The following is a 19309-nucleotide window of genomic DNA, read 5'->3' on the forward strand; positions in this document are numbered from 1 at the left end:
GCTTTTAGTAATGGTTGCTAAACAGGATCGGGCTTCAAATTATCAAGAGAGGAAACTTCGGTTCTGTGAGATAAGAGGATTAGTAAGGAGAACCCCAGTTGGCAAGATTCTCCACTTTAGTAGTTTGGTAAATAAAAGGAATTAAGGAAGGTGAGTAGAATAAGTCAGTATGATCAGAGTTTGGTATGAGGTCAATGTTTAGATTTTGGACATACTATAGACCACCCGAGGACAGAAATGATGGTTTGCTATGATCAAGTTTCACTATGGTCATGGGAACTACCTAACCCAGCACACTAATTCTCTGAGGGCTCTGGGCTTATGAATTAGCTCTTTTCTCTGGCAACTTTAAGCCACACAGTTCCCTCAATGGAAGATGTTGATGGGAAATGTTTATTGATTTGGAGGAATGACATTATTCTTCCAGGAAATTAGGCTGCAACCCTTCCTTCAATCTCTCCATTGTTGACTGTTCAAGCCTCGAGGGATCCTAGAAGCTCATTACACTGTACAGTTCTTGTCTCCTCCTGTGCAACACAAACTCTCACACTCATACAGACAGGATCTAATGAATTGCACAACCTAATTTTCAGACAATGAAGTGCACTCGTTCATTCAACAACCACTTACCAAGTATGTTCCAGTACTGGTATGTGTAGTAGCCTCCTTAGGTCACAACTTTGCATGTGGAAAAGGGAACTTAAGACAGCTTTGTCTAGCCCTGTGGCCAAAGGTTGGCAAACAGTTGACCTATCCAGGTGACAAGGTTTCCTCTGACATGTGCCTGTCCATGATAACCTATTTGCTGAGCATTGGCACCCTGTGATCTCTCCTCTCTCCTGGTCTTTCCCCGAGTCTGTCTAGAATCTCCTTTTTTCCTTTTCCCTCACCATGCATACCTAGAATACCCCTTAGATTTGTGCCTTTACTTAGCTACTGAAAGGTCATAAAAATAGGGGCAGGGAAATGGGAGTAGGTAGAGGGAAGTGTTGGGCTGTAGATTTTCCAGAAGACCAGTTTCCAGCCTTCTTGCTCCTTTGGGGCAATGCCCAGTCTTTTCTAGGCCTCGCCTCTGGAAAACACCGGGCTAGCCATGGCAGTGTGTTCTATTTCCGGTCCCCCGGCCGAGATATCTCACTCCCTGAGGTAGTCACAGATGATGGAGTCTTTCCTGGAGACCATGAAAGCCATCGGGGCTCCCTGCTGCTGGGTGGGAGTGCTGGCCAGCAAGGCCCCCTCCCTAGAAGCCCTCTTCCTCAACCCAGCAACCCTGACTCCAGGCATGGAGAAGATGAACACCCACTGCCACCCACTAGTGAGCTTGCCCCTGGAGCTGTCGAAGTCTCGGTGAGTTTGTGAATGCTTCAGACTCCCCCAGGCTGTCTTCCAGCTAGAAACTTTGGGCCAAAAAGCCTGAGTGTCACCAATGGAAGGGATCTTTAGCCATCATCCTGTCCAATGCCTCCCCATTCTACTCCTTTTTTACAGACATAGAAGATGAGACCCAGAAAGAGAGATTGAGTTGGCCTGAGGTCAAACAGGTTTCCTGGTTTATTCTGCTGTACAGTGATGCAAATTATATTCCATTTGACCCCATATTTCTTATCAGTGTTTCTCAGTCCCCACTCAACATCACTGCCTCAGTGATAGGCCTCCTTTCTTCCTGGACAGGTATGAGAAAAACTGAAGGACCCTTCTCTTTCTGCTTATAGCTCTATGCAAACTCCTCTAGGCTGGGCAAATGGAACCCAGATACATTCTGGGAGTTTCTTAAGACAGATCTGAATAGAAGCACAGTATTCCTTGCTTTACTCACTGAAGAAATAATTTGCCAAAATGAACAAATTAGGCAACAGTGACTAACTGGCCAGCACTCTTTAATAGAATAATAGCAGAGTGTAATGGCAAGTCAGGGATTCCTCATTGGATTGGGAGCTGTGAGTTAATTTGAGCTCTCCCCTCCAGTTTCAGTAATGATGTTTCTAGTGTTTTTCATTTGCCCTCTCTGGTTAGCCAGGGATACAGAGCAATTTGCAGACAGAATTGTAAAGAGACCAATATATGGTTCCACTGATACAGGTAAGTCTTACAGAGTTGCCTTAGCTCGGTCTCTAATTTGATGCCATGTGATTCAGGGTCTCAGCAAGAAACAGATGGACCACTCCAATGGGCTAATAGAGTTTAGTAAAGTATTTACAGAGGTGTGGGCTGGGCTTAGGGAATGAATAAGGGATGGCGAGGCACCTAGAAACTAGTAACAGGGGGAAGTTGTTACATGCCTAGGCTGAAGGAATGAAGGAAAGGACCAGAATTAGACTAAAGCAGCAGCTGCCCTCATGTGTCAGAGAGACTGTGTGGCAGAACTTGTGATCTTAGTAGAGGATCACAGCTCTGCTACTCAGTCATAGCACAGAAGAGAAGCAGCCAGGGGAAAATACCTGACTTGTCTCTCCTTCTATCCTTGAATGTCTTGCCTATGCCTCCCATTAACCAAACCTGGCCAGAACCAGAGGGCAAGGGTAATGCATTTTGTACAGGTCTCCCTCCCCAGGCACAGAGAGCACAGAGAAGGTATAGAGTACGTCTCCAAGGCAAATGGAATCACCAAAACAGAGCCTTAAGGTCAAAGGTAGCCTGCAGGGCTCGCTGGAAGTGCATTAGCACTCTAGAAAATGCCTCATTGAAGGCATTTATGCATCTCTTGTGATGGGCCCTCAGCCTCTTTTCTCTGTTTCTGAGATTATCATGTGTTTAGATATTCTGACGTTGATTCAGTCTAGTTAAATTACCAGGCTAGTGAAAGATTGACTCTTTAGGCCCTTCTGTTTAGTATGGACCTGTATCTTAGTCCCAACTGTGCCAGTTACAACCTGAGTCACCTTTAGCAAGTCCTTTAAATTATCCAAGCCTACTCGTCTCCCCTTGTAAAAAGATTTCTAAATAGCTGGAGGGTTAAATGAAATAATAAAGTGCCAACATTTTTATATATATCTGACAGATAACAATAAATAGTGACTACTAGTATCATTTGCTTAGTCCTCATGGTTGGAAACTTTATAAACTTTCTTTATGTTTATTAACTGTTTATACTTACAGTATTCAGCAATAACATGCTGAACAGATTTGTAGCTTAGGAGCAATAGGCTACACTATTTAGCTTAGATGTATAGAAGGCTACAGCATTTGTTTGTGTAAATACAATGTAGGATGTTCACAGAATGATGAAATCACCTAATGATGTATTTGTATCTCTATCATTAAGTGACACATGACTATATATGAGACTGGCCAATAGGAGGCTGAATGATCCAACTTTGCCATGAAGATGTCAGGTTAAGGGAGTGTCCTGACTCTGTTTGTGTCTCAGCAGGCATTCGATGCAGGACAAAAGAAGACTTTCTTGTCAGCAGAATACTTAGATGAACCTTTCCGAGCCCAAAGGGCAATGAGTGTTGTCAGTATCATAACCTCCGTCCTTGAGGGTAAGTGCTGCTCATTGCATCGTTCGTCCGCTGTGCCATGATGAATTCCCATATCAGCAGCAGAAGCAATGCCTCTAACTCGTGTCAAAGCGTCCATCTCTGTGTACTGGAATTCTTAATACTCCTCCTTCTTATGTCTTAGGCCCCATCATCTTTTATCAATGTGATTTTTTTATATGCATAATTTTTCAAAAACAAATAATTTGATGAATAAAATATCCCAGCTCATCTCTTATTCAAATTAGTATCTGCTTTGCATGCATCACAAAACTAGATTTTAAAAAGTGATCTGGCAGGCATCAGAGAATTTCAGGCCAGCTCTCAGGTGTGCAAGAAATTTAACCATCTTTAATTTTCCAACATGGCAAAATTATCCTTTCCATGGTTTCAAAATTGTATCTTTCATGGTTGTAACTTACATAGTTGTAACTTAATTTCTTGTTCAAGCCCCCATTATGCTGAATATTAGAAGACAATTTAAGTCCATTAATCAGTCAATTTAACTAAGTCCTTGTTAATTCAGAATTCTACCAATCAAGTGGGAATCCACTCAGTCTCCCCAGCCATGTGTCTAGGTTTCAAGCCAAGGGCTAGTAGAAGAAGAGAGTGGCAATAGTCATGGCCACCTATCCATACGTGTTGCCATAGAGGGTGATTGCATCCCCCTAAGCCTGAGCAGGAGGTCTGTTCTATTCCAGCCTTTTTTTGCCTCATGGTATGGAGAATGCAACCTTAGTCATTTCCAGTTGTCTTACTCCCCTAGACAAATTAAACTGACCTGGGCTGGAGGAGTTGTAAGGGAGCTTGAGTGCCAGTGTGCTCCTGAGAAGGAGTCTTGTGTGTTTTCCTCCCAGCCCTAGGCTGAATCCTAATTTGAGGGGAAGAAATGGTGAGCAACCAAAATGGAAAAAACGTTTGAGGGATTTCAAAACAGAGCCAATGTGTGCCTTACTTTCTAGGTGAAGCCAAAAGTGGCAAGCCTTAGAGAGAGATTCACATGCATGGCAATTGTAGAGTAGAACTGGCCAGTAATGTACCAGATATGCAGAGATGTATCTGTTTTGCTCACAGCTGGATCTCCATTACCTAGAAGAGCAGTGCATGCACAAAGGTGATATCTGGGTGGTGATGCTAATTTATAGTGATGTAAACTGATAAAAAGGAAGAAAATAAGGAATAGTCAGAGATCTTGGGGTAGGATAGACTTCCACTCAAGGAAGATACTGTGAGAGTGGAGTAAGAAAGGCAGGAGAAACAATTATGTTTTCAAGAAAATCTGGGGAAAGGTAACCTTAGCTTAGGTCAACCTTAGGTTAGAGAAGGCCTGAAGCAGCCTCAGAGAGGGTCCTGTGGCTCTAGAATGGCAGAGAGGAACTGGGTGATGACTTAGACCCCAATGAAGGCTGTGGAAAAAGATGAGTGAGACCCACAGAGGGAATCTAGAAAGAGAAGAGCTATCTTCATGGATTCTCCCACCAGGGACCAGATGGGAACTACAACTCAGGCAAAATACGCTTTGCAATGACAAAGGACCTGTTCAACTCTCCACCAGGTTTGAGCCCTATAAAACTCAGACACAGACTCAGATATTGAAATAGTACCCAACATTGACTTAATAAAAGACAATTCCCATGGTGAGGACTTGAAGCATAAATTGAATTCAACTAAGTTACATTTCTTGCATACCTGAGTTTGTGCTTTGAGAAATGTGCACCCATTTCTCAACAACAACGTGTACAGACTCCCTTATATTATTTTTTCTCATTGATAATTATTTAATATCACTGTTCATTGTAATACAGTCTGCACTTCTAACATTTTTCATGGCATGGAATTTGACCAAGTTGCTATTCCCACAATTTTTTCTTAACCAGATAGGTTTCTTTGTTTTTGTTTGTTTGTTTTGGTTTTTGTTTTGCTATTAGTCATCAAACAGCAAACATTGAATACAAACAAGCAGTTTGTTTTTTCATTTATTCTCAAAAACTGTTAAGCTTCCTCCTTCTCTCTTCTTTCATTTATTCTCTTATCAACAAGCATTTGTTGAGCCCCTTTTGTGTGTGGCATTGCTCCAGGTACTGGGATTCAGCGGTGAACTGATACAAGCTTGAGCTCATGGAATCTACATCCTAGCAGGGAAGGGGACACGAAAGATGAACATGAATATTCAGATATAAGAAGTAGGAGAAAACATAAAGTAGGGAAGGAGATGGAGAGTTCTCTCCAAGAAGAACATAAATTTGAATTAAATAAAGGAATCAGCTATGTAAGAAACTGAGGAGAAAGTTCGCAGACGTAAACAGCAAGTACAATGCATTTTGCAAGAATGAGATAGGAATGAGCAAAATGCATATCCCAAACACATCCCAATGTAGGTAAGACCAAAGAAGGTCATGGAATGAATGAGAGGCAACAGAGGGTAGTAGTTAGAACACTGCTCTGGAGCCCGGCTGCCTGGGTTTGCATCGTACCTCTGTCACTTATGGTACACAGTGTGACCTTGGAGCTTCAGTAACTTTTCTGTGTCTCAGATTTTTAGCCTGTAAAATAGTGAGACTATACTTATCTTGTAGAGTTTTGTGAGGATTAAATGAATCAGGTCAAGCAAAATGCTTAGAACCTTGACTGGCATGTAGTAAGTACTCATCACATTTGGCTATTATTATTCACTAGGTTGTAAAATCTATGAGGGCAGAGATGTGCCTGTTTTGCTCACAGCCTGATCTCCATTACCTAGAAGACAAGTGCATGCACAAAGGTGATATTTGGGTGGTGTGGGCGGGGAGGGGAGTGATGCTAATTTATAACAGTGTGAACTGATAAAAAGGAAGAAAATAAGTAATAGTCAAATATGTTGGGGTAGGGCAGACTTCCCCTTAAGGAAGATGCCGTGAGAATAGAGAGAAAGCCAGAGAAACAATGACTCTTTAAAGAAAACTGGGGAGAGGAAACCTTAGGTTAAATCAAAGAAGTCAAAGTTTTCTGAGCATAGGGCATATCGTCTTCTCCGGTTGGATGTTATATTCATTACACACATGAGATACTTGAAGGATGCTTCATGCTGCCAGAGTCGTAATAGGATTTACAAAGGCCACCTCTTTAAGAGGGATTGTGCTTAAGAAAGTTTGACCCAAACCAATAGAAGCTTGACAACTCACTGAACTCAAAGCATGTGAACCATTTATGCTTGGCATGCAAGCTGAGATTTCACAGTTGTCCAAACCAGAATTCAATAAGCTGGGTCACAGCAGTGAGCACACCTGAGTCTCTGCCCTCATGTTTAGTGGGGGGTACGAGGATATGAAACAAGTTGTTACTGGAGTGGTGAGTGCCTTAAAGAGGAAGTGCAGGATACTGAGTGAAATATGGTAAGGTTAGCCTGGAGTCAGGGAATTATTCCAGGCTGAAAGGACTGCAAAGCAGAAGAGAGAATAACGTTTGAAGGAATGAAAAAGCCTAGTGTAGCTGTAACCTAGAGAATCGGGAGAACTCAAAATCAGGCTAGAGGGATGAGTTGGGACCAGATCCCAAGAACCTCCCAGACCACATTAAGGATATGGGACTTCATGCTAAGAGGAGTGAGGTGCTATTAGAGGACTGGAGGCAGGGAAGTTACCTTTGCATTTTATAAAAGTTACTCTGGATACGTGTAGATAATGAAATTAAGAGGTGAAGTATGTTGGCAGGGAAACCAGTTAGGAGGAAACCAAGTACAAGATGGCAGTGCTTGAACTCTGTGGTAGTGACAGTGGGGCTAATGGGAAATGGAAGGATACGAGCGCTATCTAAGGGGCATAAGATTCAGGACTTGATGATGCATATGGTTCTGGTATAAGCACCTTAAGATATGCTGATACAACAACTCATAACAGGAGCATTTTAGGGGGAGAAGGGGCTTCACTGGGGAAAGATGAAAGGAGAAGATCATGAGTTGAGTCTGGGATATATTGGGTTTCAGGTGCCCTTGGAACATCTTCATCCCCAGTGAAGCTCCCTTCTCCCCCTAAAATGCTCCCGTTATGAGTTATTGTATCAGCATATCTTAAGGTGCTTATACCAGAACCAAATGCATCATAAAGTCCAGAATCTTATGCCCCTTAGATAGCGCTCGTATCCTTCCATTTCCCATCAGCCCCACTGTCACTACCCCAGAGTTCAAGTACTGCCATCTTGTACTTGGTTTCCTCCTAACTGGTTTCTCTGCCAACATACTTCACCTTTCATATATATGTATACATATGAAAGCAGTTTGAATATAGGTGGTAATTTTAAGAAGATGCAAGTGGATGAGTTAACACAGAAGGGTTGAAGTAAGAAGGGAAGAAGGACTAAGACACAGTTCTAACACAGTTCTAACAAACTAAGTGTTTAATGGTTAAGCAGAAGGGACAGACCCAGCAAAGGAGACTGAGAAGGAAGGTACAGAAATAAGAGACAGCCTAGAAGAATACAATGCAGAGCCAAGAGTAAAATTTCTTCAAGCAGAGTAGAAAGGCCAACAGAGGCAATGCTGTGGAAAGGTCAGGTAAGATGAAATATGAAAAGGTGCAGGGGTTTTAGTCACATGGATGTCTTTGGTGATTTAAGCAAAAGAGGATTAATGGAGTAAAAGGGTAGGCAGAGGCCACATTGAAGGGGCTTAAAGAACAAGTGAGAGGTGAAGAAATGGAGATATGGTGTACAGACAATTTTTTTCCAGAATTTTGCCTGTGAGAGAGAGGAGACAGTAAGATGACACTAGAGAGTAAGTAGAATTGAAAGAAGACTCTTTGGTTTTTGTGTTTGGGGGAGTGTTTGTTTGTTTATTTGCATGCTAATGGGAAGGATCTGGGACAGTAGGAGAGACTGAAGAGTAAGGGAAAAGAAGGAATATTCAACAGACTCTTGCAGTGGCAGGAGAGGAGGCACAGTGGAGACATTGGTGTTACAGGAGCAGGGGGACCTCTTTAAGCGTAACAGGATGAAGGGAGAAAAGTTCTTTCTGTATCAGTTTTACATAGCAGATCCTTTTGAGGGGGGCCATGGTCATGTTTTAAGCCGGCAAGTAGGTACTTTTAGCTTCTCTGTCTCCGCAATCAATCAAGTTCAGCAATGTCAAGGCTGTTTACAAAGCTGATTCTCTTTTCCCATCATGCCTCACAGGTGGCTGCTTCCTGCCAAAATGGCACATCTAACGTGTCCTCATTCATCACTACTTCCTGTGCTTCATCTTAGTGCCAAAATAGGTCCAGGGAAGTTCTTGCTTTTGTTCCAAACGGAGATTGTTGATTTTGGTCCCAGGATGTGCCAGCTTCTTTAGAGAACTATGCTTTGCCAGTTTTGACATCTGTAGTTTCTAAAATCCACAGTCAGTGATTAAAACAGCATGATGGTGAAAATAAATAGTCTGATCTGTGAAAGAGAAATGGACATGTGTATATGAAAACACATGAACATAAATGTTAATAACATGACAAAAATGACATTTCAAATCTTAGGAAAGTGAAAAATTATTCAATAAGTAATGTTATTATAAATAACCAGAGACAGGAAAAAATAAACCACATCAATATCTTACTCTTTACCCAAATAAACTTCAAATGCACCAAAGTTTTAAGTGGAAAAAGTGAAACTACAAAAGAAAGAAAAAAACATGGAGAAGGTGTTTTCCAAGCCTTGCAGTGAGAAAAGCTTCATATGCAAGGCATACAAGCAAGAAAACAAATAAAAATACTACTGATAAATCTTGACTACATACACATTTTTAAATTATCTATCAGGAAAAAGCACTGTTATCAAAATTTAGGGGCGCACAATTATTTCTCCAAACTCATTTTTCAAGTGCATATAGTAAAAAAAAAAAAAAAAGAAATGTAAACACTGCAAATGTATATGCAATGACAGTTATGTCTCCTTCCCACTATAGACCCTTCTTGCTCTCCACACTCCTGGTGCATGCCCCACCCCCACCACAATCCAGTTTATCTTATGTTCTTCAAGCAATGTTCTATGCATATATAAGCACATGCATGCACATACACACATTAAACATATATATTTTTCTACATCACTACAAATAAATCTGCTCATCCTTTTTCATAATGTATTATACTTTATCAGTTGTTGTTTTCTATTATGATTATAAACAATGGACATCATCTTTCTTTGCCCACATAGGCTGATATCTGTTTAAGATGCATGTCTTGCCACAGAATTTATAGATAAACCTAAAGGTAAGAAATTGCCCTCCATCAAGGTGGCCACAGTTACAGATCCACATGGAGATTTAATGGAGGCAGGTAGAGAGATGAGCCTAGTGTTCAGGAAGGGATCAGAAATTGGACGCATAATTTCATGGAAATCAGCATAGAGATGGTTTTTTAGGGCTATGAGGTTCAAAAACACAGAGAGGCTAAAGTGAGAATGCTTGAGTTCTCCAACATTTACAAGCAGGAAAGGAAGATGGAGACAAAAACAGAAAGTGAAAAGAAGTGGAGAAATGTGGGAGAAAAAGCAAGAGATAGTGCAGTCCCCAGAGCCAAATGAACACTGGTTTCAAAGAGAACAATATAAATTCTGTCAAATGCTGTAAGAGTAAGATGAGAACTGGAAATCGATTATTTGAATTTGGAAGCAGTAAAAGTTGGATTCCAGGGGCTGCAGAGAAAAAAAGAGGTAAGGAGGTGTAGAAGGTTAAGTGTAGAAAACTCTTAGGAGGAATTCTGCTGTTAAGGAAGCAGTAATGAAAGAGAGCATGGGGTCCAGGGAGACTTTTTCAAAGCTGCAAGGTAATTAAAGCATGTTTACCTACTCATGGGAATGGTCTGGAAGGAAGAGGACTATGGATGATGAAGGCCTTGAATAGGTAGAAGAGGAAAGGGCCTGGCACAAGTGGGAGGGGTAGAGCGACCCGCGCATTATGTGGGCCACGAAGACAGAATACCGGGTGGACTTGCAGCTATGCCAGAGATTTAGTGGTAGGAAAAAGGGGAAGTTCTTTTGTGAGTTATTCTACATTCTGAGTGAAATAAAAGGGAGCTCATCAACAGAGAGTGAGGAGCAGAAAGAAGGCTAGAGGTTAGAGGGGGAAGAGGAAGTGAGAAACAGTCATCTGGAAGACTGAAGGAGTGGAATATAACATAGAAACACAGCCAGATTTCTGGGCAGGGCAAGGCTGGGGCTCACAGATCTCTAGGAGGGCCAGTAAGCATAGTTATGTATTTTTTTTCCAGCCAGGTCCAGCTGGTTGGGTGCAAGTACAGAGCAGTCTACAAATTAGGTCTATTCAAAGTTCAGGTTTTGCCAGGCAAGTACAATGAAGGAGGAGAGGGGCAAAGGAATTGAGGGTGTCTGCAAGGGAGGAGTTAGAGAGATGGATGTGAAATCTAAGCTGGGTAAATTGAGAAGTAAGGACATGATATAGGTGATGGGCAGTAAAAATGTGTATTGTCAGAGATTAATTGGAGTTGCAGGACTAAAGGAGTTCAAAATATAGGAAATGAACACCAGAGACAGAGAGACGACTGAAGTCAAACTGTTGGAGGTGGTAGTTATTAGAAACAGCAAGGCCTAGAGGATGACCGCAGAATTGGGGTCCAAGGTGACACATGGCTGACAGCTGTCATTGACCACACCTGTAATGCAGAGCTCGAGGAGTCTGAACAGAAGTGCCCACCCTGCTTGACCAGCTTGGCTCAGAAGTATCTGATCTGGGATTGCTGCCCCATGTGGGTGAAGCTCAAGACAATTCTCTTTGAGCTTGTGACGGACCCCTTTGCAGAGCTCACCATCACCTTGTGCATCGTGGTGAACACCATCTTCATGGCCATGGAGCATCATGGCATGAGCCCTACCTTCGAAGCCATGCTTCAGATAGGCAACATTGTGAGTGCTCTGGCTGGTACTGCCCTCACTGGCATGGCCGGGGCGGGGGTGGGGGCGGTGACAGGGTGCGGTTCAGGTGGGGTGGGGCATGCCCTTATTGGTTAGTGTGTTGAGCCCATTAGCTGAAAGCAGAGCAGCAGTGCAGGAGACATGTGGACACTGGGTGGGTTCAGGAGGTCAAGTGTGGGAGGACCCAGGCTGAGCCAGTGGGAATGGCTTTGGGATGAACAAGCACAGGAAAGTGAACCAAGAGAGCCTGGAGCCAGAGGCAGCTAGTTGCCCTTTATAAAACACAGGACAACCACTTGAATTCTCTGAATCTCAGTTGCCTCTACCTTGAAATGAGGATAAATGTCACTTTTTTATCTAAAGACAATCTTTGGACTTGTCCATTTCCTTCCAATGTAATTACTTTTATGACTGCAATTAGCAGTAGCCAGGATTTTCAATGCTGTCACTTAAGGAGAAAAAGAGTTAGGGAGGGAAGAGGAAGACCGTGGAAGGGAGGAAACATGGAAACACGGTTGCTGTTGTAGCAAAAGCATCAGGAAGTCGGAACTTTTCTTTGGCGTCTAGTTTAGATATGATGCTACTTTAAATTTTCCTCCATCATTTGTTAGTGTTATTTACTCTTAACAAGATACAGTCCTTACTGGATTTCACTATATACTGAATCAAGTATCTGACTCAGAGGGAGAACAACTGCTCCAACCTTGCCCCACCCACAGGAATAGTAATAATACTCAGATGCTTCTCACGGATTATCTCATTTTATTTTCACAACAACCCTATATGGTAGGTATTATTATTATTCCCTTTCCCAGATGGAAAATGGAGATACAGAAGGTTAAATAATCTTCCCAAGATCATAAAGTTAAGTTAGTGGCCACATCAGAATTTGAACCCAGATAGCCCGGCTCCCAAGCCCACACTTTTCTTAACCCCTGAATTAAGCCACCTCACAGGACTTGCTAGTGTGTGTGTGTTCAAACACATGCACACATGATAGGCAGAAACTAGAAAGGGTCGGTGTCCTGCCTTCATGTCCGCAGCAGGGTCCACCACTCTGGACGTGACCTACTGGATTCACCAGAACTGTCCAGCTTTGGGATCCAGCTTCTTACAGGCTGCAGACTTAGGTGGAGGGGGAAGGCCCAGAGGTAAAGTAACTACTCGTCCCTAGAAACCACTCCCTCCCGCATAATCCAGGGCTGTGAAAGGGGCTGCAGTAGGTTCTGGAACATGGTGGAATCAACATGACTCATGTTTTGGCAGCACCTAGGCTGAGGTCACATCCTAAAGTTGACATGAAAAGGAAAAATGGAAAGAGAAGAGAATGCTTATTCCCAAGAAGTCAGCCTAGGACCACAGAGGGCCTTATGGAATAGACATTTGAGCCCACACCCTCATTCTACAGTTAGAAAAGTGGACGCAAGAGAGAGAAAAGGCCTTTTCCACAGTGTCAGGGCAAAGTGCCATTTTTTTAAAGCAAGAAAGTCATGTGTTTGGTGCCTACAATGAGTCAGGTGCTTTATGAATGTTATCTCAGTGTCACAACAACATTATAAGGTTATCATCACCCTCACATGACAAAAGGAAGCACTAAGACTCAGAGAGGTTAAGTATCTTGCCCAAGATTGTACAGCTGGTGAGGGTGGAGCCAGGGTGGACCCACGTCTCTGGAAGACACAAGACCTCAACCCCACCCCCCACCATACCACACTGACTTGCCTACAAGGGGCACTCAATAGATGCTCTTTGAATTACACAGGGACAGTCTTGTGGCATGAGATAGTCACTGAAACTCTCCTGTTTTCTTCTCCATAAGAGGGATGCATTGTCCGTTTTTCAGGCTGGTGAGGGGCTCAGATGAAAAGATATGAAGGAAAAGCACCTGACCCTGGTCTTTGCTTTCCTCCTTCTCTGTCTCCCTTCCCTGCTGGTTGTTGTGTGACCCGAGCCTGGTTCTGACCTCTCTCAGCGTCAGAATTCTGTCCTATTTAAGACAATTAGAGACACATAGAGCCTAAAAGAATCTTAGAGACAATGAATCATTGTTCTCACTAGTCACTATTATTTATGAATGAATTACTATCTGCCAGGCCCTTTGCTAAGAATTGCACATGCATTGGCTCATTTTATGCCCATTATACAGATGAGGAAATTGAGGTACAGGAAGGATGTGTTATTTGTCCAAGCTTACATAAGCTAGAAAATGTCTGAGTTGGGATTTTAATCCAGGTCTGTGATGTCCCACAACCCACACTTTTTAACTACTGAACCAGACTGACTCTTCACTGACATAATGATATTATAATAATGATCTTAAAGACTTACTCCACTCCCACCACCATTCGCATGGAAAAACTGCAGCATGCACAGTGCCTGAGAATGGTGCAGAAATGTCTCCATTCTGTCCCGTTGGCTGTTCCCCTGGCCAATACTCAGGAGCCCACAGATAACATAGCAACTGAACAAAACAAGAGGATTTTGTAAATAAGACATTTTCTTGCTGCCATTTTTGTCATTGCCTCCGACCCCACAGATCCCACTGTGATAAAACTTGTTTCCACTCCTAGGTCTTTACCATATTTTTTACTGCTGAAATGGTCTTCAAAATCATTGCCTTCGACCCATACTATTATTTCCAGAAGAAGTGGAATATCTTTGACTGCATCATCGTTACTGTGAGTCTGCTAGAGCTGGGCGTGGCCAAGAAGGGAAGCCTGTCTGTGCTGCGGAGCTTCCGCTTGGTAATGTTTTTCTCTTGACGGCTTGGGGGAACTCCCACCCAGACTCAGGGAAGACACTGTGCTCTGGGGACTGCACCAGCCAGCTCCCCCTTCCTCTCCTGTCCTTGTGGGAGGGAGCAGGGTATGACTCCTGGGCGACTGGAGACTTAGGTCTGTGGTCCCAGCTTTTCGGTGACTCAGAGTGGGGACGTACCTTCTCCTCTCTGGGCCTTGGCTCCCTCATCTGCACCAAGAGGGGACTTCCAAGCACTGTCCTCGTCTCTTATCAAATAACAATAACAGCGATAATCATAGCAGCTAATACTTACTGAGCACTTCCAATGTGTCAGGCATAGCACTGGACACTTGATAAAACGTACCTCATTTTATGCTCACGACAACCCTGAAAGATAGTTGTTTTTAAGATCCTCATGAGTGGAGGAGGAAAAAGAATGGTTCCATGATGACCCCAAAGTCTCCCATCTGCCAAGCAAGGGAATATGCCACAGATCTGGATCTCAAATCCAGGTTGTCTGACTCCAGAGCCCCAGCTCCTTCCAGCCTCAAGGAGGTCATTCTCCAATTCCCTGGTGCCCGAAGTCACAGCCCCAATGTGTCAAGCACCCTCAAACTGCCTCCTATTAGCCTCACTCACATGCAGTGACGACTCTTCTCCAAACTCAGCTCCAGGACGCCCTCTACAGGAGAAGTGCCACAAGTCACCCACTTTTATCAGAGCCACGTTTGTCAGCCAAACTTGTCAGATTCCCAGGAGAGTCAGGTCACTAGGTTCTTCCAAGTCTCCAGGCCATCTGGAGGAAGCTTGGCATCTCGTTGACTCTTGGGAATAGGAAAGAGGCCTGAAGAAATGTCATGGCTTGTTAGCGCAGGCCACTTGCTCTCAGGAATCTCTCAGTGTTAACTGGGAGCCCTGAATCTAGCCTTGGAGAGAGGAGACAAAACAAAGGGGAGTATCCAGCAATCTCCCCAAGGTCCTGACAAGTGTTGGGCATCCAGAGATTGAAGGGGTGCATGGTTCAGGAGGCAGCGAGACACTAGGACAGATCTGCCTGGGACCCTATCACGGAGGCCAGTGAGACAGTGTTGAGCCCCTGAACTTGGTGTACCTGGATTAGGGGTGGCAAACTCAAATGCCCATGTGTAGTGACATAGAGCCAGCCATGGAAGAGATTTGGGCACTGGATATTTGCCTCAGGTAGACAGGCAAAGATGACTCCATTTCACCTAGGCAGACCCAAAGCAGTGCACAACTCCAGGGAGGGAGGTTTACATAGAAATCAACGTGACCATCTCAGGCTGGGTGCAGTGGCCCACACCTGTAATCCTAGTACTTTGGGAGGCCAAGGCAGACAGATCGCTTGAGCCCAGGAGTTCAAGAGCAACGTGGTGAAACCCTGTCTCTACAAAAAAATGAAAAAATTAGCCAGGCATGGTGGTGCGCATCTGTTGTCCCAGCTACTCAGAAGGCTGAGGTGGGAGGATCACCTGAGACCAGGGAGGTGGAGGCTGCAGTGCGCCATGATCATGCCACTGCACTCCAGACTGGGTGACAGAATGAGACCCTGTCTCAAAAAAGAAAGGAGACAGAGAGAGAGAGAAATAAAGATAGAAAAAGAGAGAGAAAGACAGATGAAAGAAAGAGAGAAAAAAAGAAAGAAAAGAGAGAAAAAAAGAAAGAAAAAGAAAAGAGAAAGAAGAAAGAAAGAGAAAGAAAGAAAGAAGAAAGAAAGAAAGAAAGAAAGAAAGAAGGAAAGAAAGAAAGAAAGAAAGAAAGAAAGAAAGAAAGAAAGAAAGAAAGAAAGAAAGAAAGAAAGAAAGAAAGAAAGAAGAAAAGAAAAGAAAGAAGAAATCGAGAGAGGAAGTAAGGAAGGGAGGGAGGGACTATGGCCTGGAAGGAAAGAAGGAAGGAAGGAAGGAAGGAAGGAAGGAAGGAAGGAAGGAAGGAAGGAAGGAAGGAAGGAAGGAAGGAAGGAAGGGAGGGAGGGAGGGAGGGAGGGAGGGAGGGACTATGGCCTGTCCATTGTTGTCAGAGTTACTAATTTTCCATAAAAAGTCAGAAATTCAGATTTTTGTGCAAATGTCTTTAATACTGGCCACTAAACCAATTTTTAAAAACACTCTAAAGACCAAATAAAGCATGTCCTGAGACACAGCTGTGCCATGAAACGCTGGTTGATGGCATCTGCCTAAGCTGATGGTGCTGTCACCATCCCAGGGAGGAAAAGGGTAGAGTAGGCCTGTAGGACTCTTTATCCACAACCCAGAAATCTTAGAAGGTCAGAATTAAATCACATTTGTAGAAGGACAGATTTCTCTCGGTATCTAGAAATTGATGACAAGAGGCAGGCCCCTAAGCTGATGGTCAATATAAGGCACCTAAGCACAATCGTTAAGAGAGCAAGATATCATACCCCCATGCCCTGGCAGCCCCACAGTGAGTTTTCTAATAAAATACGAACGTTTCTATACATTTGGGGAAGCAGAAGCTTAGTGTTTTAAGGTCTATGTGCTACTTTTTTTGTGATCCCACAGTCTAAAGTCTCAAACAACCCAAAATAGGCAAGTTTACTTCACAATCTGCCCCTATAGGATTCTCCAGGGGAATGCCGCCCTGTCCCCACCTCGCTGATTTTAACATGCTGATCAAGGCACAATTCCCTAACCACACCCACCAACTACACACTTTCTTGGGGTCTATTCCACCTCCCTCATGACCTGCCTTAGATTTCACGGCCCACCAATATTATTATGCCCTTGAAAATAAACTCAATCACCTTTCCCCTCTGCCTCTTTGCATTTTTGTGCTTGGCAAAACCTCACTGGAGAGTCTAAGTCAAATATTTCTCTCCACCTTGCCTGCACCTGAGCTGTGAGAAATGCTGGAGAAAAATCACCACCAGCTGGTCAGCTTCATGGTTTTAATTAATAGACTTTATTTTCAGGACAGTTTTCAGTTTTCAGAAAACTGGAGCATATTGAACAGAGAGCTTTCATATACCATCAATCCCGCCACACACACACACACACACACACACACACAGAGTTTCCCTATTACCAACATTTTATGTTGGTAATACATTTGTTACAAGTAACTTCACTGGTTTCCCATTGCTCTGAGAATAAAATCCAGACTCCTCATGATGGTGTACAAAGTTCTACATAATCAGGACCTGCCAGTTCACCAGTCTCTGTCTTGCCCACTTTACTTCAGGCAGAAAGGCCTCTTCTCTCTTCTTCACACATAACAGAGATCTTCTTGGCTTTGGGCCTTCGAAGTTGTTTTCACTGTGCCTGGAATGCTTTCCTTTAGTCTTCACTTAGCTCACTTATTCTCAACCTCTGAGTTCCATGCACTTGTCACCTCCTTAGAAGAGACCTCCCCAACCATGCTATCTAAAATTGGATTCCCTCATCAAATTAACCTGGCATTTACAATTGTCCTGCTATCCCGTGAGGCAAAAACCAGAGTTTCTTGTCTACCATTTTACCCCAAGGGCCTAGCACAAGGCACAGCACATACATAGGAACTCAATAAACATCTGTTGATTGATTGAAGGAAGGAAAGAAAAGAGAAGGGAGGAGGGGAAAAGGAAGAAATAAATTTCTGTCTTCCGTCTCTCCCAAAATAGTATTGCTTCTCCTCCCATCATTTAAAGCCTTGCTCCATTTGCTCCATTAGTCCATTGGTCTATCCTGGTACCAATATCAGTCTTAATTATGGCAGCTTTAAATATATCTGTGTCTGTAAATCAAGCAATCCACCTAATTTACTGCAAGAATATCTTGGTCTGCACACTTTCATATTCATTTTAGAATTAGCTTGCCAAGTTGCACACCCCTCCACACACAAAGCTGTTATTGTTTTTCCCATTAGGGACTGCTATAATTGATAGGTCAATATGGGAAGACATATAATCTTTACAAAATGCAGTCTTCTGATCTATGAAGATAGTATACTGTCTATACCAGTCTTTCAATATAGTTTAAAAATGTTTCCATGATGTTTTTGCAATTTTCTCCATAGGATCTTGCATATCTTTTTAAATGTTCTTTTCTAGCATTTTTGGCTAGCATTTTGACATTTAACATTTTTGTATCCAGAAACGTCTCTTATTAATTCTAATGATTTATCTATACAATGTTTTAAATTTTCTAACACAATCACATCATGTGAAAATAATGAGTTTAATTTTTTCTTTTCTAATCATTATGCCGTTAGGTTCTTTTTACTAGATCACTGTGCTAGTTAGGACATCCAGTACACTGTTGAAAACAAGTGTTAATAACAGGCATCTTTGTCAACTTCCTGATCCCAAAGAGAATCCTTTCAACATTTCACCACCCGTAACAGTTGTGGCAGGCATTTTTAAAGATAAGAAACCTTTATCAGTTTAAGAAGTTCTCTTTTATCAAGGATATTTATCATGAATGGATGTTTAATTTTATCGGACAATTATTCTACATGTATTGAGATAATCATGTATTTTCTCCTTTAATCTGTTAAAGTGGTGAATTATATTAATTGACTTTCTAATGTTAAATCAACTTTACATTCCCAGCTTAAACCTAGCTTGATCATGATGCATTTTTTAATACATTGGAAGATTTAGTTTGCTAAAAATTTGCTTAAGATTTTTTTATCCATATCAATGAGTAATATTTGATCTATAATTTTCCTGACTTTCATTGTCCTTGCCAGGTTTTGGTATCAGGGTTCCAAAGTTATGCCAATTTTTTTTTTTTAAAGCCAAGGGGGTCGGTGGGGTGGCTCACATCTGTAATCCCAGAATTTTGGGAGGCCGAGGTGGGAGGATTGCTTGAGGACAGGAGTTGGAGACCAGCCTGGCCAACAGGAGGAAACCCCATCTCTACTAAAAATACAAAACTTAGCTGGGTGTGGTGGCGCATGCCTGTAATCCCAGTTATTCAGGAGGGTGAGGCAGGAGAATTACTTGAATCCCAGAGGCAAAGGTTGCAGTTAGCCAAGATCATGCCACTGCACTCCAGCTTGGGCAACAGAGTGAGACTCTGTCTCATTAAAAAAAATAAAAAGAAGGCCAGGTGCAGTGGCTAATGCCTGTAATCCCAGCATTTTGGGAGGTGCAGACAGGCGGATCACCTTAGGTCGGGAGTTCAAGACCAGCCTGACCAACATGGAGAAGTCCCATCTCTAGCAAAAATACAAAATTAGCCCAGTGTGGTGGCGCATGC

At 42.9% G+C, this 19309-nt stretch overlaps 1 protein-coding gene across 3 annotated transcripts in view; it reads left to right on the forward strand.

Annotated features, from left to right (window-relative positions):
* The window catches only part of SCN10A (sodium voltage-gated channel alpha subunit 10), a 97772-nt gene that overhangs the window by 41849 nt on the left and 36614 nt on the right, over positions 1 to 19309 (forward strand). For 2 of the 3 annotated variants that reach the window (XM_025376287.1, XM_025376288.1), the window contains exons 11-14: positions 1054 to 1347; positions 3371 to 3482; positions 11107 to 11345; positions 13925 to 14098. In XM_025376287.1, the coding sequence (XP_025232072.1) occupies positions 1054 to 1347; positions 3371 to 3482; positions 11107 to 11345; positions 13925 to 14098 (819 nt within the window). The remainder of the gene's footprint in view (positions 1 to 1053; positions 1348 to 3370; positions 3483 to 11106; positions 11346 to 13924; positions 14099 to 19309) is intronic. The other variant, XM_025376289.1, reaches the window with a different exon arrangement.

The sequence above is a fragment of the Theropithecus gelada genome, chromosome 2 (assembly GCF_003255815.1).
Source record: "Theropithecus gelada isolate Dixy chromosome 2, Tgel_1.0, whole genome shotgun sequence".
Classification (NCBI taxonomy): domain Eukaryota; kingdom Metazoa; phylum Chordata; class Mammalia; order Primates; family Cercopithecidae; genus Theropithecus; species Theropithecus gelada.